At 37.7% G+C, this 22573-nt stretch overlaps 1 protein-coding gene across 1 annotated transcript in view; it reads right to left on the bottom strand.

The window, feature by feature from the left end:
* Positions 1-1617: 1617 nt before the first annotated feature.
* ADAMTS6 (ADAM metallopeptidase with thrombospondin type 1 motif 6) overlaps positions 1618-22573 on the bottom strand; it is a 255221-nt gene continuing 234265 nt past the window's right edge. The window contains exons 20-22 of the mRNA XM_023537208.1: positions 16951-17127; positions 14424-14580; positions 1618-4775 (exon numbers count right to left, since the gene is read on the bottom strand). Of these exons, the coding sequence (XP_023392976.1) occupies positions 4666-4775; positions 14424-14580; positions 16951-17127 (444 nt within the window). The 3' untranslated portion in view covers positions 1618-4665. The remainder of the gene's footprint in view (positions 4776-14423; positions 14581-16950; positions 17128-22573) is intronic.

Here is a 22573-nt window from a genome sequence, read left to right as displayed (position 1 = left end):
TGGGGAGCTATTGACTAAACGACAATACAGGCACAACCTTGGTTCCCCCACAGAGTGAAGTCGGCCCTCAAACCACTGTTCCATTTCTGGCCTCAGATATCGTCTGAGGATGAAATGAGGGACAAGGAACGCTAGAAATAACCCTCTGAGAAAGAGATGGGAGAAAAGACTATTTTCCTTTTAAATTCCAGCTTGAGGTTTTGAAGTCTGAGGCACAAAACCATTGCGAACAGCTGTTCTATTTAAAAACATATGTTAGTTTATTCCACACATTCTGATGATATGAACGAGACAAAAGTCCAAACACAGCTTATTTGTCACTTTTTTATTCAGTAAATGATCTTTTCTCCTTCCTATGACCACTTACTTAGAATCTTCTAGTCCTCCTGGGCTGTGATTTTTTCTACCCGAATTACATTTCTTTCCCCTTCTTTTAAAAGTAATTAATCTTATCCTAACCAAAGAAATTCACACATTTTTTTACTTACTGAAATCAATACTCAACTTTCTTCCTAATTTACTTGAAAAGATGTCATCTGGCCTTTTTGAGCATAAGTCTTAGGGATTATCCTAGTGGTCCCCGGAGAGCGGCAGTCTCTAGGAAGGATCAGTGCCCTAAGCAGGTAGTGTCTTGTAGACATTTCAAAGGGAGATCATTCAACTGAAAGCTTGAAAACAATTGTTGATGAAAAGATAGACTTGATTCTGATGAATCTAAGCTAAGGCAAACCTTGCTTCTTGGTATTCCCCGCTCCCTGACCCCTAGCAGAATTACTCTTTGCAAATGTAATGGGAAGTTAAAACAGTGGGTCCCAGGGTCTTCTCATTACCTAAGCATTCATAATACTTCGGCTACTTTTGGCTTCTAGGATGACTTTGGGGGAAATAGTCCCCAAGACTATCTAATCACCTCACTTGATTTCTGCTAATGTAGAGGATTGAATAGGTGTGCATGAGGCAGGGGTAAGTGGAGTAAAGCACAACAGTGCTTAGGCATTCCACATCTTCTTATATAATTGATGAAGTTGTCATCATGAAAATACTCAAATAGCTAAGCATGCATATTGGCTGCCGAGTTTCATAAACTGCTGTTACCTTTGCATATGATAGTGCCCCCCCTCCCCAGCTCGGCAAAGACTGAATGTCTGAAGGTGAAATAGTATAATCATCATGTTTCATGCTCCCTGTTGACTCTGAGTAGAAAAATCTTTCAAGTACAAATTGTTTTGTTCAGCCTCCTTTCCACAATAAAGTGTATCTTGCATCCCCTTCTATGCGAGTTTACATGGAAAGTAAAAGAAGGAGGGGGTCAGAGCTGTGAGCCAAGTGATCAAAATTATGTGGCAATGGCCAGTCTGGGCTTCCTTTCTAGCCTTAGAATGGTTGGCTGGTGGCATCTGAGGATGTAACCCCACTAGAAATATCCAGCGCCCTTGCATTTAGACATTACACATAGATGTACTCTCTGGAGAGGGTAATAAAGATGCAAAGAGTTAACTCAATCCTGGATACTACCTGATCAGTTGGGACCACGTAGATAGGGTATTTCAAAGGACAGTTTTCTCCTACTGCAAGTTTTACACCGGCTTTTCAGAGAATAGACAACTTCCATCCGAATCATTCTTACAAGCTGAATTTTTATTTTTACTAAATTATCTATGTTAAAAAAATCTGTGCCTGGTGTGGATTTCACTCCATCAAGTGTTACAATGACTTTTCATTTTCATTACAAGCAGAATGAATGAAGGACAAGTGTTAGGAAACATGGCAATAAATTAGAATATAATTTACAAAAGCAAAACAGTGTACCACATTAATACTGAGTATAAAATAATAAGCAACAACTAATCACAATAATACAAAGGTAATTTCATTCTGTATTATTAAGGATACCTATGTGACATTCACTCAAATAAAAATATTCCCAATGAAGCGGACTGTTCAGGAAATCATATGTATCTCAAGGGGTTTAGTCAGTTGGGTACATGTGCCTTTTGGTTTTTGGCAGGCCTTTATGCCAGTGGCAGATATCGCTCTCAGCCATGGGGTGCCAGATTTTTTAGGGGTTCCCTAAGTAGTCTATATAGCTCACTACTTTGGAGGGCCTGCCATGGTGGCTCAGCCTCTGCTGATGATCCTATTGTTACATTTAGGAAAAGGTCACGTAGCCACGTGGTTGACTACAGAGTAGCAGCGGTATTGTGATGTGCTGTAGAATGTGACTTTTTTCTCCCACTCAGGTTTAAATTCAGGGCCTGTCTGCAGGTGTTTAGTCCTGCTACATTCTGTGCTTGGTTCCTTCTGAAAAGGTGTCTGACGCTGCCCCCAGGAGCTCTCTGGTGCTGGTGCACTCCCCAGGGGGAAAACTGGCTGCCCTCCTTTGCTGGCACCAGTTGGGTGGCTGCATGGTGCTCAGGGGGATGGCCCTCATGTTAGTTTCCAGGTGAGGTAAAAACAGCCCTTAGTCAGTAACATGAGAAATCTTTTTGAAATAAAAACATAAGCTGTTGGAGAAAACGTTGGAGAAAAGCAGATCCTGATAGCACGCTTGTGTCTAAAATGCCACAGAAACCAACCATCTTTTGTTTATTTCACCAGGGCACATTAGCACCAAGTTAATTGCTCTTTGCAAAGCACCAATGGAATTCAGTGCTGGGGCTGTGCTGCCCATGGGCTGCCTTCCCTTCACTGAATGACTAAGATGAAATTCAGGCTGGTCTTCTAAGGACAGCATAGATAGGGGCCCTGGCAACAAATCTCACATATTGTCAATAGTTCTCTCTGGAAAGTTCAGGGACATGAGCTGTGGGATTGAGAGAGAAAGCAGATGACGAGATACAAATGACCATGACTGAGCGTGCAGAACAACTTCCCATGCTGACTCCAAAGCAAACCTGAAATTTAGGCTGGTTTTTGAAGTCTGTGAGTCTCCCTTCCTTTCTGGAAAATCCTAATCATCCATATTAGGTCATGATATATGTGATGCACCTGACATGGAGTTTCAGAGCACAGCGATGGATTTGAGCCAAACGTACTCTAACTGCAAGTAGTATCTCCATAAAGTAGCCATTTGGTTTGAGTCTGAGGTGTTGGTGTAGCACGGTGGACACACGTGCAGGACACAGAGCACATTCATCCAGAACCTGATGCAAGCTACGAGTGTTCAAGTACAAAATATTAATATAAACAAGTACCCTCTTTTTTTTTCTTTCTTATTAAAATCTCATTGTCAAATCGTTTGATGAGCGTGATGTGAAACTTGTGGATAGGAAAAATATGAGCTAGTCAATTTAATTTAGGTGGATTTCATGCTAGAGTTTGACTTGCCCAAGAAACTGGGTTTCACATTGAATTGCCACTCAGAGTATCCCTAAAAAATATAAAATACTTGGTCGAGTGACTTAAAATTATGCTTTATGATCGCTAGTCTTCATGCGTTTTTATTCTTTGGTTGTTATCCCTTGCCTACTTCAAAACTCACAGAAATAGCACATTTACGTGCAAGCACACTCATCTACCCACACACTCAAAAGCACCCGCACACACACACACTTGCTCTCATATAAATAAATGCCCTTCTGACATATCAAAGAAGGGACATCTGGAACCCATCGTAATTGTCAGCCAAAGGGTCTGCCTGGTTGTTACTGAGCCAGTCTATCTTTTGCATGGTATTGTCTCAGTAAGCTCAACACATGTGCAGCAAGCCAGTGGGGCAGAAGCCATTCTGTGGCTGGCGAGGATGTAAACGCAAGTGAGTTGGGGTGACTCGAATAAGAGCTGAGGCATCCTGTATGATGGCAGTAAAGGGCCCGGTACTTAAGTCTCTACCATACCCCAGGTCTGGCTTCTGCATGAAATTGAAATGTTCTTCTCTTAAAGTTTAATTGGAAATCTCAGCTTCACTTGCACGATGGCAAGTTGGCCACAGTCTTTTAGCACTGAATTTATAGACTTGCACAGCTGCAGTAACTGATGCACTGCTTCAAACTAAGTCCTTCATTGTTGTTCAGTTTACTATAGTTTATATATGGCTCACAGCAGTGTTCAGAACAGGGGGATTATTCCTAAGGAAATTAAGTAGAAGGAAGAAAAATACAAACTTTCATTACTTTTGATTTATAATTGCTCCTTAAATTACAGTTCAAAGCCGATTTTAGAATTTAAATCGTGGTGCTGTTCTAGTGAGATAAAGGATAGTAAATATTTTTAAGCTATGATTTAAGATTTCTGAATCTTCTTTACTTCCATAGTTGACCAAGTCATAACAGCTACATTTTAAACAGTTTTAAATACAAATGGATTCAGTGTCATTGCTAAGTCTATAATAAAAATTATCTTAATGGTCCAAGGAGGTAAACAGGCTATTGGATTTACTCGAAAGAACACAAACGTTCCACAGTAAGCAAGTCTCCCTGTGTTGTTTGGATCTCTCCACTCTGGCATTCCCTCCTAATACTGTGTCCAGCACTTTGGATCAATAAATCCTACTTCATAGAAGTTAAAATAATATTGAAATCCTGTCAGCTAGGGCTGACCAGTGGTTACGTTTTCCACAGGGTAATGCATTTGCAAGGACATCAATCCTCTTCCTCTGGGTGGCTCTCTTTGATGGACGCATTTCCACGATGAAATGACAAGGCTCTCTCTCTGGCTTTCCGTGGGTCACTGTCCTTGGCAGGTCTTACAACACATCTGTCTGAAGTATGCTCGGCTGCAGAAATTGAACTTCTGCACCAGTGGGCAATAAGCCACTTTGTTCACATCTTTGCACTCTAATGAATGGGGGCAGAAAATGGAAAACAATTAGAGGCATATAAACAAGTACGTAAACAAGCCGATGAGCCCGGATGTTTGGTAAGGACCTCCCCCTTGCGCCAATCCACCTTGGCTTTCCCATCCATGTGGTTTTGTTTTTGTTTCTAAGCATACCCTGTCTGGTACAGCCTACCAGAAACATTCTTTTGATATATTTTAATGCAAATTTAAAAAAAAAAAAAAGATTGCGAGGCTTTTCTCCCACACTTTATAAGTATGGTGCATGCCCACCGTGTCTTGAAAGAATTACCATTTGTTGGGATAAGTGATCACTTTAGACAGCTTGGAAACATGAGTCATTTTTCTTACAGTGCTTTTATTGCTTCTTTCTCAAGGGTTATTTTATTCAGCAGTGCAAGGTTATCCAAAATCAAACATGAGTTGCATTGTTTGATACCGAAGTACACATGTCTCAAGAGAATCTATGCATCTGTGAGGCTTGGGGATGGGCTTGGGTGAATGAAAAGGGCTGCTGACAGTGGCCTAGATTCAGCAACTACACTAGACAAAGAGGAAAACTTGGAGGGTTGGCCTCAAATGGCAGTAGTCTGTGGGTTATGGAAACATGTAGAAATGTCTTTTTTTAATTTGGAAGTGAGACATGGCCTTCTTTTTTCCTATGTGTATTTTCTCCTCAGTGCTAGAATTGCCACAGTTGAAGTCTGTAGTTCTTGCAGCCAGAAGGTGAATAAATGATTCTTTCTCCATCTCCTCTTGAGGCTGGTTGCAGAAGATGGGGCTGAGGGGCCAGTAGAGAAAGGAACACAGGCCTTTGATTTTCAGCAATCCTGACCACCCTTAGGTAACCCCACTATTGCTAATAGTGATATTCTTCTCCAGTCCTCTGGTCACTTTTATCTGGGGGTTTTTAAATACTTTGTAAACCTAGTAATTAAATTTCCATATGCCTCCCAGAATCAAAGTTCCACCCTCATTTTTCCAGGTGGTTACACCAAAGCATCCTGGGTAAACTGTTTAAGGTAATTAGAATCAGGCAAAGTTAGTCTGACAGAACGGTGCTGTGGCTGGTGTTGTTTGCTTGTTTGTTTTTTCCTGGTTTCAAAAATCCACTAACGTACTAAGAGATCGCGTACATGGTACATGAGCCATATGATAAACTTGGAAAATTAAATGCAAAGAAATAGGAAAGTTCACAGTTCTTATTGAAAAGTGAGGTAACAATCCTATTGGTCTCACTTTCAAGGCTCTTTCAGTGAAATAGTTAAAAATTTTAAACCGTAACCCTCAACCCTCTGAAAAATATAAGCTCTGCCACCGTCAAACTCCCTTACTCAAGAATTGATTTACAAAGAGAATAATAGTTAGAAATTTGAATAGAAACTTTCCATACTTGAATTCTCAATAAATTTAAGTTTTGGCTAAAAGAAAGTAGGAGAGATATAAAAATTTTCATTATACTTTGCACTAAAATAAAGAAAACAGATGATATTTGGTCAATCAAATTTGAATTTGAGGTGAAAAGATCTCCACATATTTTAATTTGGAGGTCACTATTTTTTCCCCTTTTCTCTGTCATAACCAATAAAACGTAACCAAAAAGTTTAGACTACGAATATTTCTGTGGAAAAAAAAAAGTTTTATCATTGTAACCAAGAGGGATATGTTGTCAAAGTAATGTAGTTATTAAAATGATGAGAAAAACTGAGCATACATGATGAGAAAAGCTGGCACAATTTCACTCATCTTTAATTCCAAATCACTACCCTAATGGGCAGCCCGCCAGTGGAGACTACTGCTCTCAGACTCTGCAACAGGGCTTGGTGGGGCTGCTTAGAGTACGAAATACACTTTAGCTTTGGCCTGCTTTGCCAAAATATAAAAATGATTTAGTTGATAAACAGATAGAAGAGGACTGGTTGTTTTAATAGTACAAGGAAATAAAATTAGAAGCCAGACTGCCTGGGTTTAATCCTAGCTTTATCATTTCCTAACTTTACGACTCTGAACAAACCACTTAACCTCTCTGTGCCTAAGTTTCCTCATCTGTAAATAAGGTTGATGAGAGTCCCCACCCTGATATGTCACAGGTATAGCCTATGTTATCACCTAGCCTATGCTATCACCTCAATAAGTGTAGGATGTTGAATTACCATTATTATGGTCACTATTAGTTATTATTATCTCTTACCACCTGATGACAGTGAGTTGTGGTCTGAACTTCTCAGTAAGAATGCAATATTCAGATTATTACTGAGAAAATGCTGTCATATGGACACAAAGTCAGTCTGCAGACAAAACAAAGAAGACTATTTCCTGGGAATATATACAACTTGATCGGGAGACTCATCACGCCATATTTGGAAGAGTTGCTGAACCAGGAAAACTCTGAGATGAGCAAAATACAAGCAAATTCACAGATTTTTCTTTTTAGATTTAGACTCTGGAATCTGATTAAATAATAGATAATAAATAATAAATAAAATAAAACATTCAGAAATTGTTTCTCCCTCCAACTATTCCTCCATCCACCCATTCAGGCCATTACAAATGTAAATGTTCAGGGATTCAGCTCGTTAGGTGGGTGATGGAGATGAGAACACTCTCCCTTGCATACAGGTGCTCAGAGCACTTCTCTAGGCCAGGAGTAGTGTCTAGCCTCGGGGTAGGCTGGAGGCCAGCTGCCAGGGTGTCCCTCTCTGAAATTCCCAATATCTCTGTTAATTCCCAACTAACTTGATTCTGACTAACTCAATTGAAAGCAGGAGGTTGTTTGGGTCCTGGGAGCAGGCTCAAGTTTAGGGAGGTAGGGGCTACTTATGAGTGTCCCAGGACCTCACAACACAGTGGTGAGGAGCCCAGATCTGAAGTCAAATGGGCCGGGGATGAACGCTGGCACTGTCTCCTCCCCGTGTTTCTTTGTCCTAGCAAGTGACTTAGCCTCTCTATATCATAGCTTCTTTGTCTGTGAAATGGAGACAGTGATAAGACCTGCTCATAGGATGCCATGAGGCTGAAATGAGATAATGCCTATACAGCACATGCCACAGCACCCAGCACAGAGGAAGCGCTCAGTTTACTGGCTCCCGTGATTCTTCACATCTGCCTGTGAGAAGGACTATTATGTATTGTTTCTCTGGGATCTATGTCAGAATGTACATAGGCTCTCAGGAAGGGTTACACAATGGCACACATAAGCAAATTAATAGAAAGATATCAAACAAAGAGCAGGTAAATTATGATGAGGTTGGGGGCGGGGACAGACCTAGCAGAAGATCCAGGGCTGGACGCTGCCAACGTTCTGATAATGGGCCTCGATGAGATGCTAAAATGGCAACTCCTGGGCTGTATAAGGTCACTCAGCCTTGACAAAGTGCAGGGGGCTCCCACAAAGGAGTGGGGCGTGAGGAATAATATCCCATTCCCACTTCTTGGTTTTGCCTTCTAGGGACTGCCCAATGGGAAGAATCAGTCTTTGGATTAATGAAAATCTATTCACCAAAGAAGGTCAGCTATGACTGGTCTTTCATTCTCTCTGTCTTTTAACGCCACAAGAGCTTAATCTAGTAACAGTAACATTAAAAATAATTTACCAAATGCCTCTTATGTGCCAGGCACTGTCTTAGATGGCTTTACATACTTATATATCTAATCCTTTTAAATATATAACACATCAGCTTTACACAGACCGCAAAACTGAAGCTCAAAAGGTTACAAAACTCATGCTGGGTCACACAGCTGGTTGGGACCAGCACTCAGGTTTGTCTAACTCTAATACCACTCTACTTTGGCAGCATTCTTGGCATCTAAATGCAAAAAGGTTTCTGCCTATCAATGCTTCTGTACTCTTGGCTGATGATAAATCGACCTTTGGTTGCATCATTACCAGGAGGTTTGCTCTGCCACCTTAGAAAAGGGAAAACGTTTTTTAAAAAGAGGGTTCTATGTCACAGGCATTCAGAATAGCTTGAATACTTTTCTTCAGCTACAGCTTTCTCCTTAAATTTGTAAAATTATGAGAGTGAACGGTGATTTTAGACACACCAAGAAGTTTTAAAGTCCCACTATTGTAGAAAGCTAAATATAATCTTATAAATATGAGTAAAAGTTCTAAATTATATTGTTACTTTTAGCCCACCTGCCACCTTTTTAGTTTAGCTAGAAAGGACTGACTTGTTGAGCACTTGGACTGACTTATTGACATTTTGCTGATGTAATTGAGAGGTCTTAACCATAAACCTTATTATTCACTAGTCTGCCTCATCCTCAAAGCCCACTGAAAATATGTAATAGTCTTCACTCCCATCCTTGAGCCAATACACAGTACAGCTTAGATTGGTGATAAAATCATTCTGAAAAAGTTATGCATGAATTAAATCACATGTTCCCACTGAAATCAAAACAATAATAGAAATGCTCTCCTTTAATTTCTGAATGATCTTCAGTTGGCATTGATTTCTAGTTAATATGTAAAATATCCAAAAATTAAAAGTTTCTTTATATCCAAGTAATCTGCAAATAAACAATTATGTAGGAGATGTATTAAAGGGAATTCTTTATTTTAGGTGGAATCTTTTTGTAATATAATCTCCCTGTAATTGATCTTGAAGATTTGCTCTTTACTATCATATTTTCTTCATACAGACACATTTATGTCTACTGCTTTTTAAGGAGTGGAATCTGAGCCAGGAGGGTCAAGGATTTTAAGATGAAGGAGCCTGATTTTCTCTTCTACTATCATCATGTACCAGGCTAAGTACTCTGCTGGGAGGAGAATGACAAGACACTCTTTCAATCTTTTTTTCTTGTGAGGCTATTGGAAGGGTAAGAAGTCTTTATGGTGTGGTTTCTGGGAAATGTTTTGTAGACATAACTAGTCTTTCTTTTTTTTATATCCCTTCTTCCTCCTTGAAAATAATATTTCCCTTTACCCAAGGTCAGAGATTTCTAGTGGGAATGATAATTTATGAAGTATCCCTGAATTATTCTCAGGGAGACTTGGGAACATATTAAAGGCTAAAAGTCAGCCCTTAGGCCCTGTGATGTGAATTAGACCCATTCTTAGAATCGTAAGTAACTTGCCAGGTATGCTGGAGTGGGGCTCACTGATAATCTGGGCTTTGGTAGAATTGAATGATAAAATTAGACAACCTGTTTCATATGCAACACATGACTCTACTTATCATTGATATTCTAATGAGTTTTTCCCCAGGTGCTTTAATCTTTCAAGACCCAGACCTAAAAGACATGGTTTCAAAATACTCATACTGAACAGAGGCTTATGAATTTAGGATGCAGTTGGATTCAGAATCATTGTGATTTTGATGGCTTGACTTGGTCCAAGGAATATAACAGCAACTCCTGAAATGCAGTGCTCTCGTATTTAATTCAAAAAGCATCGCAAAGCCTGCCTAAATTGTATCCTTGGAGTGAGTTTGGGCACACAGGGACATATTCTTCCAAGACTAGCTTGGTCTGTTCAGCATCTTTCTTTGCAGAATGCATGCCCTCTGTGCCTGAAAGTTTTTTAAAAGATTCAGAGGAAGAACACAGTGCGTAGGGAGTTATGACTTAAGCACCTGAGGGTCTATCTTTTGGATTACAAAAGTACGACCAGCTGTGCCTCTGTCAAACTGCCCATGGAGATGCAGAGCCCAGTGAGAAGTGAGATGACAAAGGCTATGCATGTGCATGTGTGGGTACAAGCAGGGGATGTGAACTCAGCGTACTTTTCCTAATAAAATTGTACTTGAGCCCTGGACATTTTACATATACAGATTGGAAAAGATGAAATAAGTTTTGCTTGAGAACTTGACATTACTCACTGCAATGGGAATAGTACGCTATCTTTTTATCCTAGAAGCAAGATGATACCAACTATGGAACTTTATTCAGATTTCATCTTACCATGCTTTCTATGCTTCTTCATACCCAGGCTTATTCCCTGGATGTCTCCTACTTTCAACCTTGAAGCGTTATGATCCCAACACAAATCTAGAGCTCTCTTCAAACCAGACAGCCAGGAATGTGAAGTTGAATGCTAAGGGGGATTATGAGCTCTTTAAAATGGCAAAGAAAAAAATCCAGTCTTCCTTACCTCCCTGAAATCAAAGTCTTCACCTTCACCATTCCTTTCATTGATTTTATACATCGATGTCACTTTAAGAACCAAATTCAGTAGCTGTTTTGCTCCAGGCATTTTACAAGATTTCTGGAGTTGCCCAGGCTTTCTCAGAGTCGTTTACTTGAGGGAGACCGAGACACACCGAAGCCACCGTTAGACAGTTGAGCTGGTAAACCAATGTACGCCAACCACACCTTTCCTGAGTTGGTTACCAGCTCATGGCACACCATAAATCATTACCCAGAAGCAATAAATACTAGATGACAGGGTTCCTTTTGCTATTGAGAAGCTGAAAAGACTTACCACATAAACTACAAGAGAACTTGAAACTGCATAAAGATGAATAAAATGGCGTTTGGGAGAGAATTTCAGGTAAGCCCGGGTAAGCTAGTCCCAGCTGCCAGATGTACTTTAAAAAATTACTCTGAGTAGTATTTCAAATGCAGTGATACCCAGCATGCCTATAATTCACCCTCAGCAGCAACATAGTGTTACCCTCATCAGTGGCAGTCTGTCAAGATCAAGCCTATAATGCTTTAACTCTTAGCTGAAGGCTTTCACGAATGAAAAACTGAAGCATGGAACTTGGCAGATTTTATCTTTCTTCTTCCTCCTCCTATTTCCTTCCTACTATTTACTTTGACTTTTTTTGTGATGTTCTACTTCTAATTTTCTGTCTCTTAGTATCTTTGTTGCCTTAACCTCCTTCCATTTCTTCAATCTCTATTATTTATATTTATTTTTAAAAATCATATTCAAATTCCATTATTTTATTATGGGTTTTCATGCAAGAGCCTCTTCTTTTTGGAAATCCATGTTATCTGTCCATTTTTACCTCTATGAATGACAATTTATGATTCAACTGAACTCTTTCATCCACTTTTCTCAGAGTACACACTGGGTTTTCCCAACTACATATTATGGCTGTCTCCTGGACCACGTAGCCTATGAAGCTTGCCTTCATCCAAAAGGTTAAAGTCATTGGTTCTTCATTTAAGTTCTCTTAGAACTTGTGTAAACATGACACATTCTGCCTTCCTTTTCCCCCGCCAAGTATCTTCTCTGTAAGACTATGAACTTATAAATGTATTTGAATTTTCCATAATGAATGACAGAGACTGGCCACAGCAAGCATTCAATAATTAGCTGCTGATATAATGAACTGATAGTTTCAAGTATTTGAATATATTCAGTATATGCTATTGAGAAGCTAAAGAGAACACAAAACAAGTTATAACAGACATACTGTTTGTCCTTTAATTCTAGTTTTGTAAAACAGTGACTCCCTTTTAAATAAGTCAACAGCTTTAGGGGAATAACAATTCTAAGATTAGTCATACTTTGTAGGATTAATAATTTCCTAAAAGTTTTCTCCTTTACTGAAAAGGCTAAAACTATTGTCTTAACTGCTTATTTCAGGTTAATATTAATAAAAGGTTATTTGGCCAGGCAGATTAAATGACCATGAGGTGTTTTTCCAAATAATCCAAGAGACATCAGATTAATGACTACCCATTTTAAGAGAATTTCTTTAAGGCAGAAATAAGTGCAGTTACAAATGATATTCTTCCCACTCTTAAAACAGTATTGCACCTTCAGTGGCAAAGCTTATGTATAATTATCCACTACAGAGAAGCTTTTGGAGAAATTACTGAAATGGCTTAAAATAAAGTTAAAAACATAACTTCAACATATATTGCTGTGTGCATATTAAAAGCCAATTCTTTTAGCAACGATTAAGCCTAAATCTGTTGAATCATATTGATAGTCATGCCAGAAGTATCTCTACTTCATAATCTGAAGCTCTGTCTTCATATTAAAATACTCGATTTTAAAGAGTGAATTATAAATAGCATATAAATGTAGTTGAAACTGATATACCCTTGTGCTCTGTCAAATCTGAGTTCAAATCCTGACTAATACTTCCTAGTGTTGTAATTTGGACAAATCACTATCTGTCTGTGTTTCTCATTTTTCTCATTAGTAATACCAACTCTCAGAAGGTTATTGCCATGACTGTATAATACACATACAGATATTTATGTATATAATATATACAGGATGGATAATAAACATAATACCCAACATAGTTTTATATGATACTTATATCCTCTCTTCCACCTTAACCTTTATCTTCCAGTAGAAGATATTTCTATCTTCTGATAGAAAAACAGATTTCCCAAACCCATGTGATCGATCACTAATAATTTACAACAATAAAAGTTATTTGCTACAATCTTATAGAAGAGAGATGTTTTTCTTTAGATCATTTAAAAGAAATAGATTTGCTTTGAAAAAACTTCTGTTTGTCATGGATTTTGAGCTTTTCTCAAGAGAAGTAAAGCTAGATTTCCAGAATATCCCTTATTAAAGGGACAAAAGAGAATATGGCCTTAGAGCTGGAAATTTTGCAAATTAAAATTGTGATTTTGAATTAATGTAGGATAAGGCTTTATTTATTTGAAAGAGTAAATTACACAGTAAGTATACTGTGTTGAGACTCAGAGATAAAAACCAGACCATTTCAAAGATGCTGAGTTTTTATATCCTGTCATACAAGATGTTGGTCTTTCTAAAATAAAATTGCAAAGGAAACATAAAAAAAATAGGATTTAAAGAAAATTCTTCAAACTGGATAGATTTGGTCAAGAGGAACAGATCTCTAATAGGTTTATAATCATATCATTTTCATTTGAAAAATATTAACAAATTAAATTATTCAGGATAGTTATTTTTTAATTTTATTTTGCTTTTTAAGCAAAATCCTAGAACTGGGTTTCTTACATAATTTAAATTGGTAGCTTCGGATATTCATGTGCATGTATTTGATCATGCCTTTATTTTCATGCGAGAAGGCAGTCTGACCTTCCGGACTATGCCATATTTGTCTATATGCCCCATAGTTTGTTATAGCACCTTGCACATAGTAGCATTCAGGAAATTTCAAATAAATTTCCTAAATTTCCTGAATTTTCAAATAAATGCCTCACTGAATAAATAAAGTAAATTTATTTAAAGACAATATAAGAAAATTCAGGATTTGGGTAGGCATCTGCCGTTAATAAAGGAATTTCCAATATGTAATAAAAAGGAATTTTAGAGTCCTCCTATATGATTATCTTTTTCTACTTTTCTACAATAAGAAAATTAACATTTGATACATAAGAAGTTTCAAACATAGGCTTTCATTATATGTATAATAAGCATGATTTTTAATCTTCATGATGGTATAGAAATCATCTCTATAGTTCTAGGACATGTCAAACATAGAATGCTAGGTTAGACATGACCTTAGAGATTATCCAGTGCAATCTCTCATCGTAGTGATAAGTAAACCTGGCTCCAAAAAGGTTAAGTGAAAAAACTTAGGTTTTATGATTACATATCTAATGCATATGCGGCTTTCACAAATGCTCTATACAAACTAACCGACAACAGAGGTTTTATGGGGCTCTTTAAACCCTGGGAACCAGTAGAGATGCGTCACCAGAGACCGCAGGCCCCTCCTCCATGGGAAACTCACCTTCAGTATTGGAAGTGGGGGTACTGTCACATTTGCTTTCACACTGCTGCATTGATGGAGGCCGAACTGTTTCCAGACAGTCACTAGATGCCTGCCCAGTGTAGGAGAGACATTGCACAGTCCGCATCTGTTGTCCAAGGCCACACTGAGCAGAACACTAAACTCAAAGACAAAGGGAAACAACATATTAATTTCAACAATTTTCAGAAGGTAAAAAAGATACTATGTCATTTCCAATAACCCATTTATTGGCTTTTAAAGCCCATATGTAGTTCCTCTTGGAGAGGTGTATGATTAGGTCATTCTAGTATAGAATCAATTTTAGAACTCAAGGATTATGTTATTACCCTAGAAAATGGAAACAATATAGTTCTCAGAAGATAACAATGGGGATTTCTTGGACTATTATTCTAACCGTTCCAAGCAATGCTGGTGAACTCTAATTGGAGTGCAGTAAGAAAATCCTCATGATGAAATAGAGATTCCAGGGCTGGGAGACCACTATTGCTTGCTGTTTGTTTATTATAGGCTCATGGGCAAACAACCTGATGGTTTATTGTTGTGCTCTGAATCTGATCAAAATATTAGTTCAGTGTAATAGCAGTGACTGCTGTGGGGCCTGGTAATAGAAACAGTAAAAAAAAAAAAAAAAAAAAAGAGCTTAAATTAAGTACCTCTATTGTCAGCCACACAATCCAGAGAAGTGGTCTGCTGTTAGCTAATTATCACGTTTCTCTCTCTCTCTCTCTTTTTTTTTTAAAATCTACTCAGGGATTTAGTTACTTCAGAATTTAAGTTACTCTGAGTGGCTTAGTTTTAGTTATCTAGGCTGAAGAATGAAGCCAGGTCTATTCTTTGGGCCTGCCACCCAGAATACCAGAGAGCTTGTGAGATTTGAGATCAAAGGGATGAGGAGCTAACTGGTGCCAAGACAGGCCATGGTGATGTTTACAAGGTAAACAAACTGAGGCCCTGTTGGCTTTGTTTGCAAAAACTCTCAAAGGACATATAGGACTTGCAAGGATATTCATAGACACTTTTACTTTTAAGTTCCTAAATACAGAATGACAAATGCACCATAAAAATGTATTAAAACATCTTTCCTTATTCACTGGTTGATTTCAATTTTAGGAAACTGAATTGAAACTGTAGATGAGAAAAAAAGATTTGACAACATTTAAAAGAATGATCTCAAACTGATAACTGTAAATTTGGTGAAATCACTAACAGGCAAAAACGTTCAACTGACCTTTATATAAAAGTGCATTGCAATAAAGAATATATAAGGAAAGAAATTCTTACCTGGTTTAAATAAAAATTATGAGAGCATGTTTGTATTGATTCTTTGATAGTATGACATCAATTATATATTGTGAAACTGTCACACTTCTATAGTGAAACACTTAATTTCATACAATGCTCATGTGTATTCCACTCAAACACTTTGTAAATAAAAATACTGTTGTAATAAAAGCAAATTATGTTATACAAATGCAAATGTTAATTATGTTATGATAATACTCCTTTTGTCTCCCTAAATGTGACAAAAGAGGTCTATAGAAGCTGCTATACTCTAGCAATATTGACTTTTGGCCAGAATTTTGATAACTATTTTTACAAAATGCCATTTTTAATAGGTAATGGAAGGCCCAGAGCACAAACAAAATCATACTGGTGGAGTTACATGCCATTATGATTTACTGGAATCTCAGATATTAGAAAGTGACTAGCTACAAGGTTAATTAGAAAACCACAGGAAAAGGGCATTGATGGTCTACAAATTTATTTTCTGGAGCATTATTTTTTAATGTAACCTAATAAATTTCATTTTTTGACATTCAAAAGAACAAAACTTTCCCTCTGTAGAAAAATACCAATTTGCCTTTAAAGGATTTAAGGTGACCTTCAGTGAAATAACACAATTTAAAAGTAAGTGAAAAAGAAGAAAGAAAAAAATAAGAATTGGAACATAAAATGGAAATGAGTCTAATATAAAAATACATCAACAAAGCCCTATGTACTTGCTTCTCAATTTATAGTCTCAACCAGAAAGTTCATTGAAGAATAAGTATTAATGATATTTCAAAGACTGTCAATCACATTTGCGAGCTAATTAAAACCCCTGCAGCTTTTCTGAGAGATTAAAAGGAGTTATTTTGCAACTGGGAAAATTAAGACACTCGCGTTAACTGATTTGTTCTTCAATTAGTTGAGAGACTAGGATCCAAATTTCGGTAAGTTGTTCAAATCTCTGGCCATTTAGACTATTTTGCTTTTAATTTTTTTTAGTTAAGATGTTAGAATCCAAGGAGTAGGTGGAGGTGGAAAGTGTGTAGGTGTGGGAGCAACATGGCTAAGTGTGTCCGTGTGTGGCTGCTGCTGTTTGTGCATTGTTTCACACTCATGTCTTATACCTAGTTTTCTATATGTTGTTACTCATCTCTTGAGCCTTAACAATGACCCAGTCGGGAACTGCAAGTGTCTCAGGGTGCTGCTTCAACAGGAGCCCACAGTCCAGCTGCCTTACCTGGCCCCAGTCGCCTGTCACCCAGCGAGGAGGAGGGCAGCGGCCCAAACTGCAGCGGATGCGGGTCGGGGGTCTGTTCTCCTCTGGACATTGTGCCGCTGGGAATGTTTTAGAAAGGTCGCTACTCTTGCACAGAATAATTCGATGCTTGAATCCCGAACCACATTTGGGGGTGCACTGGAAAGAAAACAAATGTTAATAAATAACAACCACCTAAAGATAGAGGAAGATTCCAGGAAAGCCTCTCTTTAACTAAATGTGTGGTTAGGTATACAATACACATACTAAATTCTAGGCAAAGTCCTTCAGACATGAAAATTCCTTAAGTTTTTAAGTAGAAGTACTTTTATCTTTTTTCCTAAGGTCATTAAGAGCTAAATACAAAGTTTCCTTTTCTTGGCTAACTTATTTTCTTCTTTTATTGTGGATAGGTTTATTCCTTGATTGCTAACTATTCTTGGCCACATTCAGCTGTGATAAGATTCTCTAATTTTTGGCACATGGAGTCTTTGGTTTCCTACTTGCTAGGTGTAGTCTTCTGAAGACAATTCTTATATTAGTAGACCATGAGAACTTGTCTTTTAAAGCAAGCTAGGGGTTGATTTACATATGTATTCTTACAGTGTGGTAGCTAAAAAGACACGGTCACAGATGATGGTTTATTGCACAAAAAGTCTCTGGACTTTTCCCCGTCCATCAGTTAAACATAATGAATTTGACTCTTCTTTAGTTGGACTACTCTGTTCTTCATACTGAGGAAAAGGTGCTTCTTCCTATGTCACACAGGCTATTATTTACCTCTGCTCCAGGTTAATTGGAGTGCTCTGTTCTGGTGGCTGACTGAAGTCTTCCAACTTTCTCCCCTCTACATCTGAACCCTTCCTTAAAATCTGTTCTTCCTCTCAGTTAGGTAAGAACCTTACCTACCATATTATGAAGCCCTGTTTCTTATAAATTTCATTTAAAAAGCATTTTCAGGTGTCCTACAGGAACTACACTGGACTGAGGGAGAAAGGAGCAAAAATGAATAAGACAGGCTTTACACCGCTAGGAGCTCATAGTTTTATATAGGAGATAGACATGTGAACACAAGGTCAAGTACCAAAAAAGAGGATGCAGAATATATTAATTCCAGTACCCCTAATCGCCATCTTCCTATTTTATAATTACGAATTTAAATATCTTCTCATCCCCATCAGATTATAAGATCCTTAAAATTATTTCATGTTGTTTTATCTTGTACACCACCCCATCCTTACCCCCAGGATTCGGCAGAGGGCTTATCTGGAAAGATAATGGTTTTGATTTATCATCAGGTAAATCAGGATGTACTAGTTGTGGGATGGGGATGTCTTAATGAATACTACACCCTGAGTGGCTTTGTCTGGGGCAATCCTTGAGCCTGGTACATGCCACAGAAAGAAAGAAAAATATTAACATTTTCTTTCAGGTGAAAATCAAGGATCCCATGAATCCTCTTCATCACACTGAATGTAGTAACAATACATTTTCTCTGACTTAGAACAAGTTTCATTAAGATGCATTTTGAAAGATAATATTCAGTTCTTTCCAATATGGTTCCAGAAGAGGCTTTAGTGAGGGACTTAGAAATCAAGAGAGAAATTCCTGATCCTTGTTATTCCTTTCCACAGACATACCTACATCCTATTTCCAGCTGCTGTCTCACTCTTCTCATATAATCAATCACTATTAATCCAACTCGTAAACATCTCTTAACATCTGTCGATTTCTGTCTCCACTGCCGCTGACCTCAATACAGACAACATCGTTACCTACATCTAGCATTGCATGGCTTTCTAATGGGTCTCCTGTTTCTTGCTCTTGCCGCACTCCAATCCATTTTCTAAAGCACACATCCAATTATATTTTCATGTAGCTATTAAATGGCAGACCTAATGCTAACTCCCACTGAGTGTTTCCTGGACGTTTCACACTACACTATGTACTTTGCATATCTTATCTCATTTAACCTTCACAACGACCCTTTCTTTATATTCAAGAAACCAAGATATACAATCATATCTTGCAATCATGCATTCTGTAGAAGGAATAGAGCCCTGATTCAAGTCTCTTCAACTTGTTCTGCTTGTGTCTAGGCCTCTTGACCTCACACCGAGTCTCCTCTACCATCTACCAATGTTAGAAGCCAAAGCTTTAGAGGATTTCTGTCACTTTCTTATGCTTAATACTTTTATTGGTCATAGCACTACGACCTTACATTCCCTCAGAGCTTCATAGTTCACAAAATACTTTCAAATACATTATTCTTATACAAGTTTTTGAAAATTGTTACAGATGAGGAAAGTTTAAACAACTTAATCAAAGTGAAACAGATAGCAAGTGGTAGAGCTAGAACTAAGTCCTAAGCCCATCCATACATTATTTCTTATCACTGGTAGGAACAAAGTCATGAGAATACATAAGTATTAATTATTTAAAAAAAAATGAGGTAAAATACAAGAGGATAGAAGGGTACTTCAGACTTTAGGGATACAGGCAGAAACACACAGGATGTATAGTGAATTCAGGTTTCGTCTTTGAGGCTATGATTAGTTTTCTATATTGGGAACATTAATTGAAAAATGCACTTGTGCCACTCCCCTCTCCCCATCACATTTTAAAAGCATACATGTGAAAATTAAGCCTGGGACATATGTCTCTTGCTTATTCTAATATCTTTTTCCAGGAGCAAGAAGCTTCTGCTGTTATTTAAAGATCGTAGTAGTCTTTCCTAGGAGACTATACCAACGTCCCACTTACAATTAGGGGAGGCAGACAATGCAAGGACTGGCAACTCATCCATGTTTGAGAAGTCCCCAGGAAACCAAAGACAAAACAAAGCAAATAAGATTGATAGAAACAGACAGAAGAATAAAAAAGAGAAAGCAACACTAACACGTGTCAGGCACTGTTCTAAATCCTTAGCATATCATAATCTACCTAATCCTCACAGAAACTTCAGGAAGTATTATTTTCACGTCCATTTTTTAGGTTGGAAACTGAAGCACTGAGAGGTGCAGATAAATCCAGATGGCAGGTTCCTACTAGAAGAAAGTTCTGGGAGATAAATGTACAAAGACACAAACCCTCTGTGGGACAATGTACAGTTATATGCAAAGCTGAACATACAATGACACTTACTACTGACGCAAGAAATACTTTTAGAAAATTACAGCCAAAACTCCACTAAATAAGTAAAAGATATTCTATCCTGTAGCTCTAGAAGTAGATAATCAATTAGTTTCTCAAAATAGTGAATGATTGAAGACTAAATTTCTGCCACATTCTCATTCAATGAATACACCACCCCTTGAACCCTGCAAATCTAGTCAAAAATATTACATGTCTATAGCCAGAATCTCAATTCTGGTCTCTGTAAATTTTACACTTCTTAAGAGTAATTATAAAGTAGTAAAGGCACAGGAAGGCCAATTACACCAGCTTTGTTCTAAGTAGAACTCCATCCTGAAAATTTTTCTGATCTTATGTCAGAGATGTTCAAATAGAGAAATCAGCTTGTTTTTATTTTTACTTCTTCCTTCTGCTTTATTTGGCCTACATTTCATCTTTGCCTCTCTTTAGCCTTATGATAAATATATTTATCCATTTGAAAGCCTGTTTTATTGAGCTATCTAAAAAAAAAAAAGGAATTCTAGAAAAGTAAGGAGTAACCATGATTATACATGATTAATATGTATTAACTTAATTATAAATGCTTCAGAGCATTCTTCAGAGATAGTAATCATTGGTCTATACCCATGTGAAAAGTATATTTTTGCACACTTTGAGTATACAGTAAAATTCATTAGTAATAACCGGAAATTAAATACTTAGTTCAGCAATAAGAAATTTTTTAGATTAAAGTATAGTTATAAATATCAAAATCCTTTCCATTCTTTCTCATAATAAACCATTAGATAGCTGACTGGAAGATGTTATTTCAGTGAACAATCCTTTTTTAGTAAAGTTATTTCTCACTATTTCTCCTTATTGCAGGTAAATATCTATTTTCCTCTCTTATTCATATAAGAAGAATTTCACAATTACTTAAAATTTGACCACACCATTTGTTTTTTGTTTTCAGCTCAGTGAGATATAGGAGGCGATCTTTGTGAGAGATGCATTGAAGTTTTCGCTTAATGTTCATGCTTAAGAAGCAAAACATATTTTTCAGGAAAAAAAAAAGTATTTGAAACCACACCAGGGAAAACAATTTGGCTCTTACTTGGGGTTAGACTTGAGTTCTCTCTGGAGAGGTGGGTTTCATTTACTTAGTTATAGTACCAGAAGAGAAACTAAGAGTAAACAAGGTGAAATCACAATTGTCTACTAAAACAAAATGTGATCCCATGTGGGTAGATATTTTCCCCATCCTTCTTAAGTAATGCTACCTAAATAAATATAAGTCCTACAAGGTCAAGTGAGTATGATGCCAGTCATCACTTTTCCAAGAGTTAAGTACAAGAAACAGACCTTTTCAATGGGTACTCTGAGAGAGTCAAAAGAAACTATCCCAATACATCAAAAGAATGGTTTAGGATTGCTGGAGCCCATCCACAGTATGCAGCAATGTTTTTAAGAGTTACGTGCCAGGAGAGAGCAAAAACAGAAAACCATTTAAGTCCAGCATAGCATGGGTGATCCTCAGAGTGAAGCTAGGTTATAGGAAGTGGAAAAGCTGTGACTTCATTAGTTTTACAAAAACTAACGTTTTCCATCAAGATAATTTGGCTTTTTTTTTTTTTTTTTTGCTTTTGACATAAGCACCGGGTGGGTTTCACTGATGGGGAAAACGAAAAATGGTTCCTGGCTTTGCAACAATGGAAATTTTATGTTAGAGAAGCAGACAAAGAAAAGGAAAAGGTCAAAGGATACATTCCTCTTGCTGCAACGTGTTTTCAGCAGTTGAACCTCGCCCCTGTGATTAGCGGAGCTCAGAAGGCTGATAGTTGGAAGTGGGGAGAGAGCAGAAAGAGGAGGGAGGTTTTCATGGGAGTGTCAAAAGAATATTGTGTGAAATATTTGCAAAAGTAAATGGAAAGAGCTTGAACATCGCCTGCTCTTCTGTCTGCCGGGACCTCCTCTTTTCATTAGTGGGAGGTGTTTCATTCCTCTGGGAATAAGAGGCTCCTTGTTCTCACTTTGTTCTCCAGAATTACTCAGACATTTATTTCACTTAATGTATTTACTTTCCCTTATTTTTAACCCATCTGGGGAAGAAGTGGGCTTCTTGGTAAAGTAAGGAAATGGAAGCTTTAAGAGTACACTTCTCCTGTGGAAAATCAACAGGAAAGACCGTACGGGGCAAAACTTATCTCTTTCTTTCTGAATAAGTGATGAAGATGATGGTATAGATGGTATCCAACTAGAATCTTTGAGATGGCAATGGTAGCATTTCTTGATCTATGCTTACTCTAGACTCGCTTTTCCTGCATTGTCTGTGGCGAGACACAGCAGCTACCAATGATTTATTCGAGGTGGCTGTCCCAACACGTACACTGCATGCCCTCAGCAGAAGTTATTTTCCCTAAATTTTGACTCAGCTATCTTAAAGAAGATAGCAGAAATGTGATTAAAAGCCTCTTTAGCTTACACATATTTT

Source organism: Pteropus vampyrus, unplaced genomic scaffold, assembly GCF_000151845.1.
Source record: "Pteropus vampyrus isolate Shadow unplaced genomic scaffold, Pvam_2.0 Scaffold182, whole genome shotgun sequence".
NCBI classification, from domain to species: Eukaryota; Metazoa; Chordata; class Mammalia; order Chiroptera; family Pteropodidae; genus Pteropus; species Pteropus vampyrus.
This window is presented reverse-complemented; position numbering and strand designations above follow the sequence as displayed.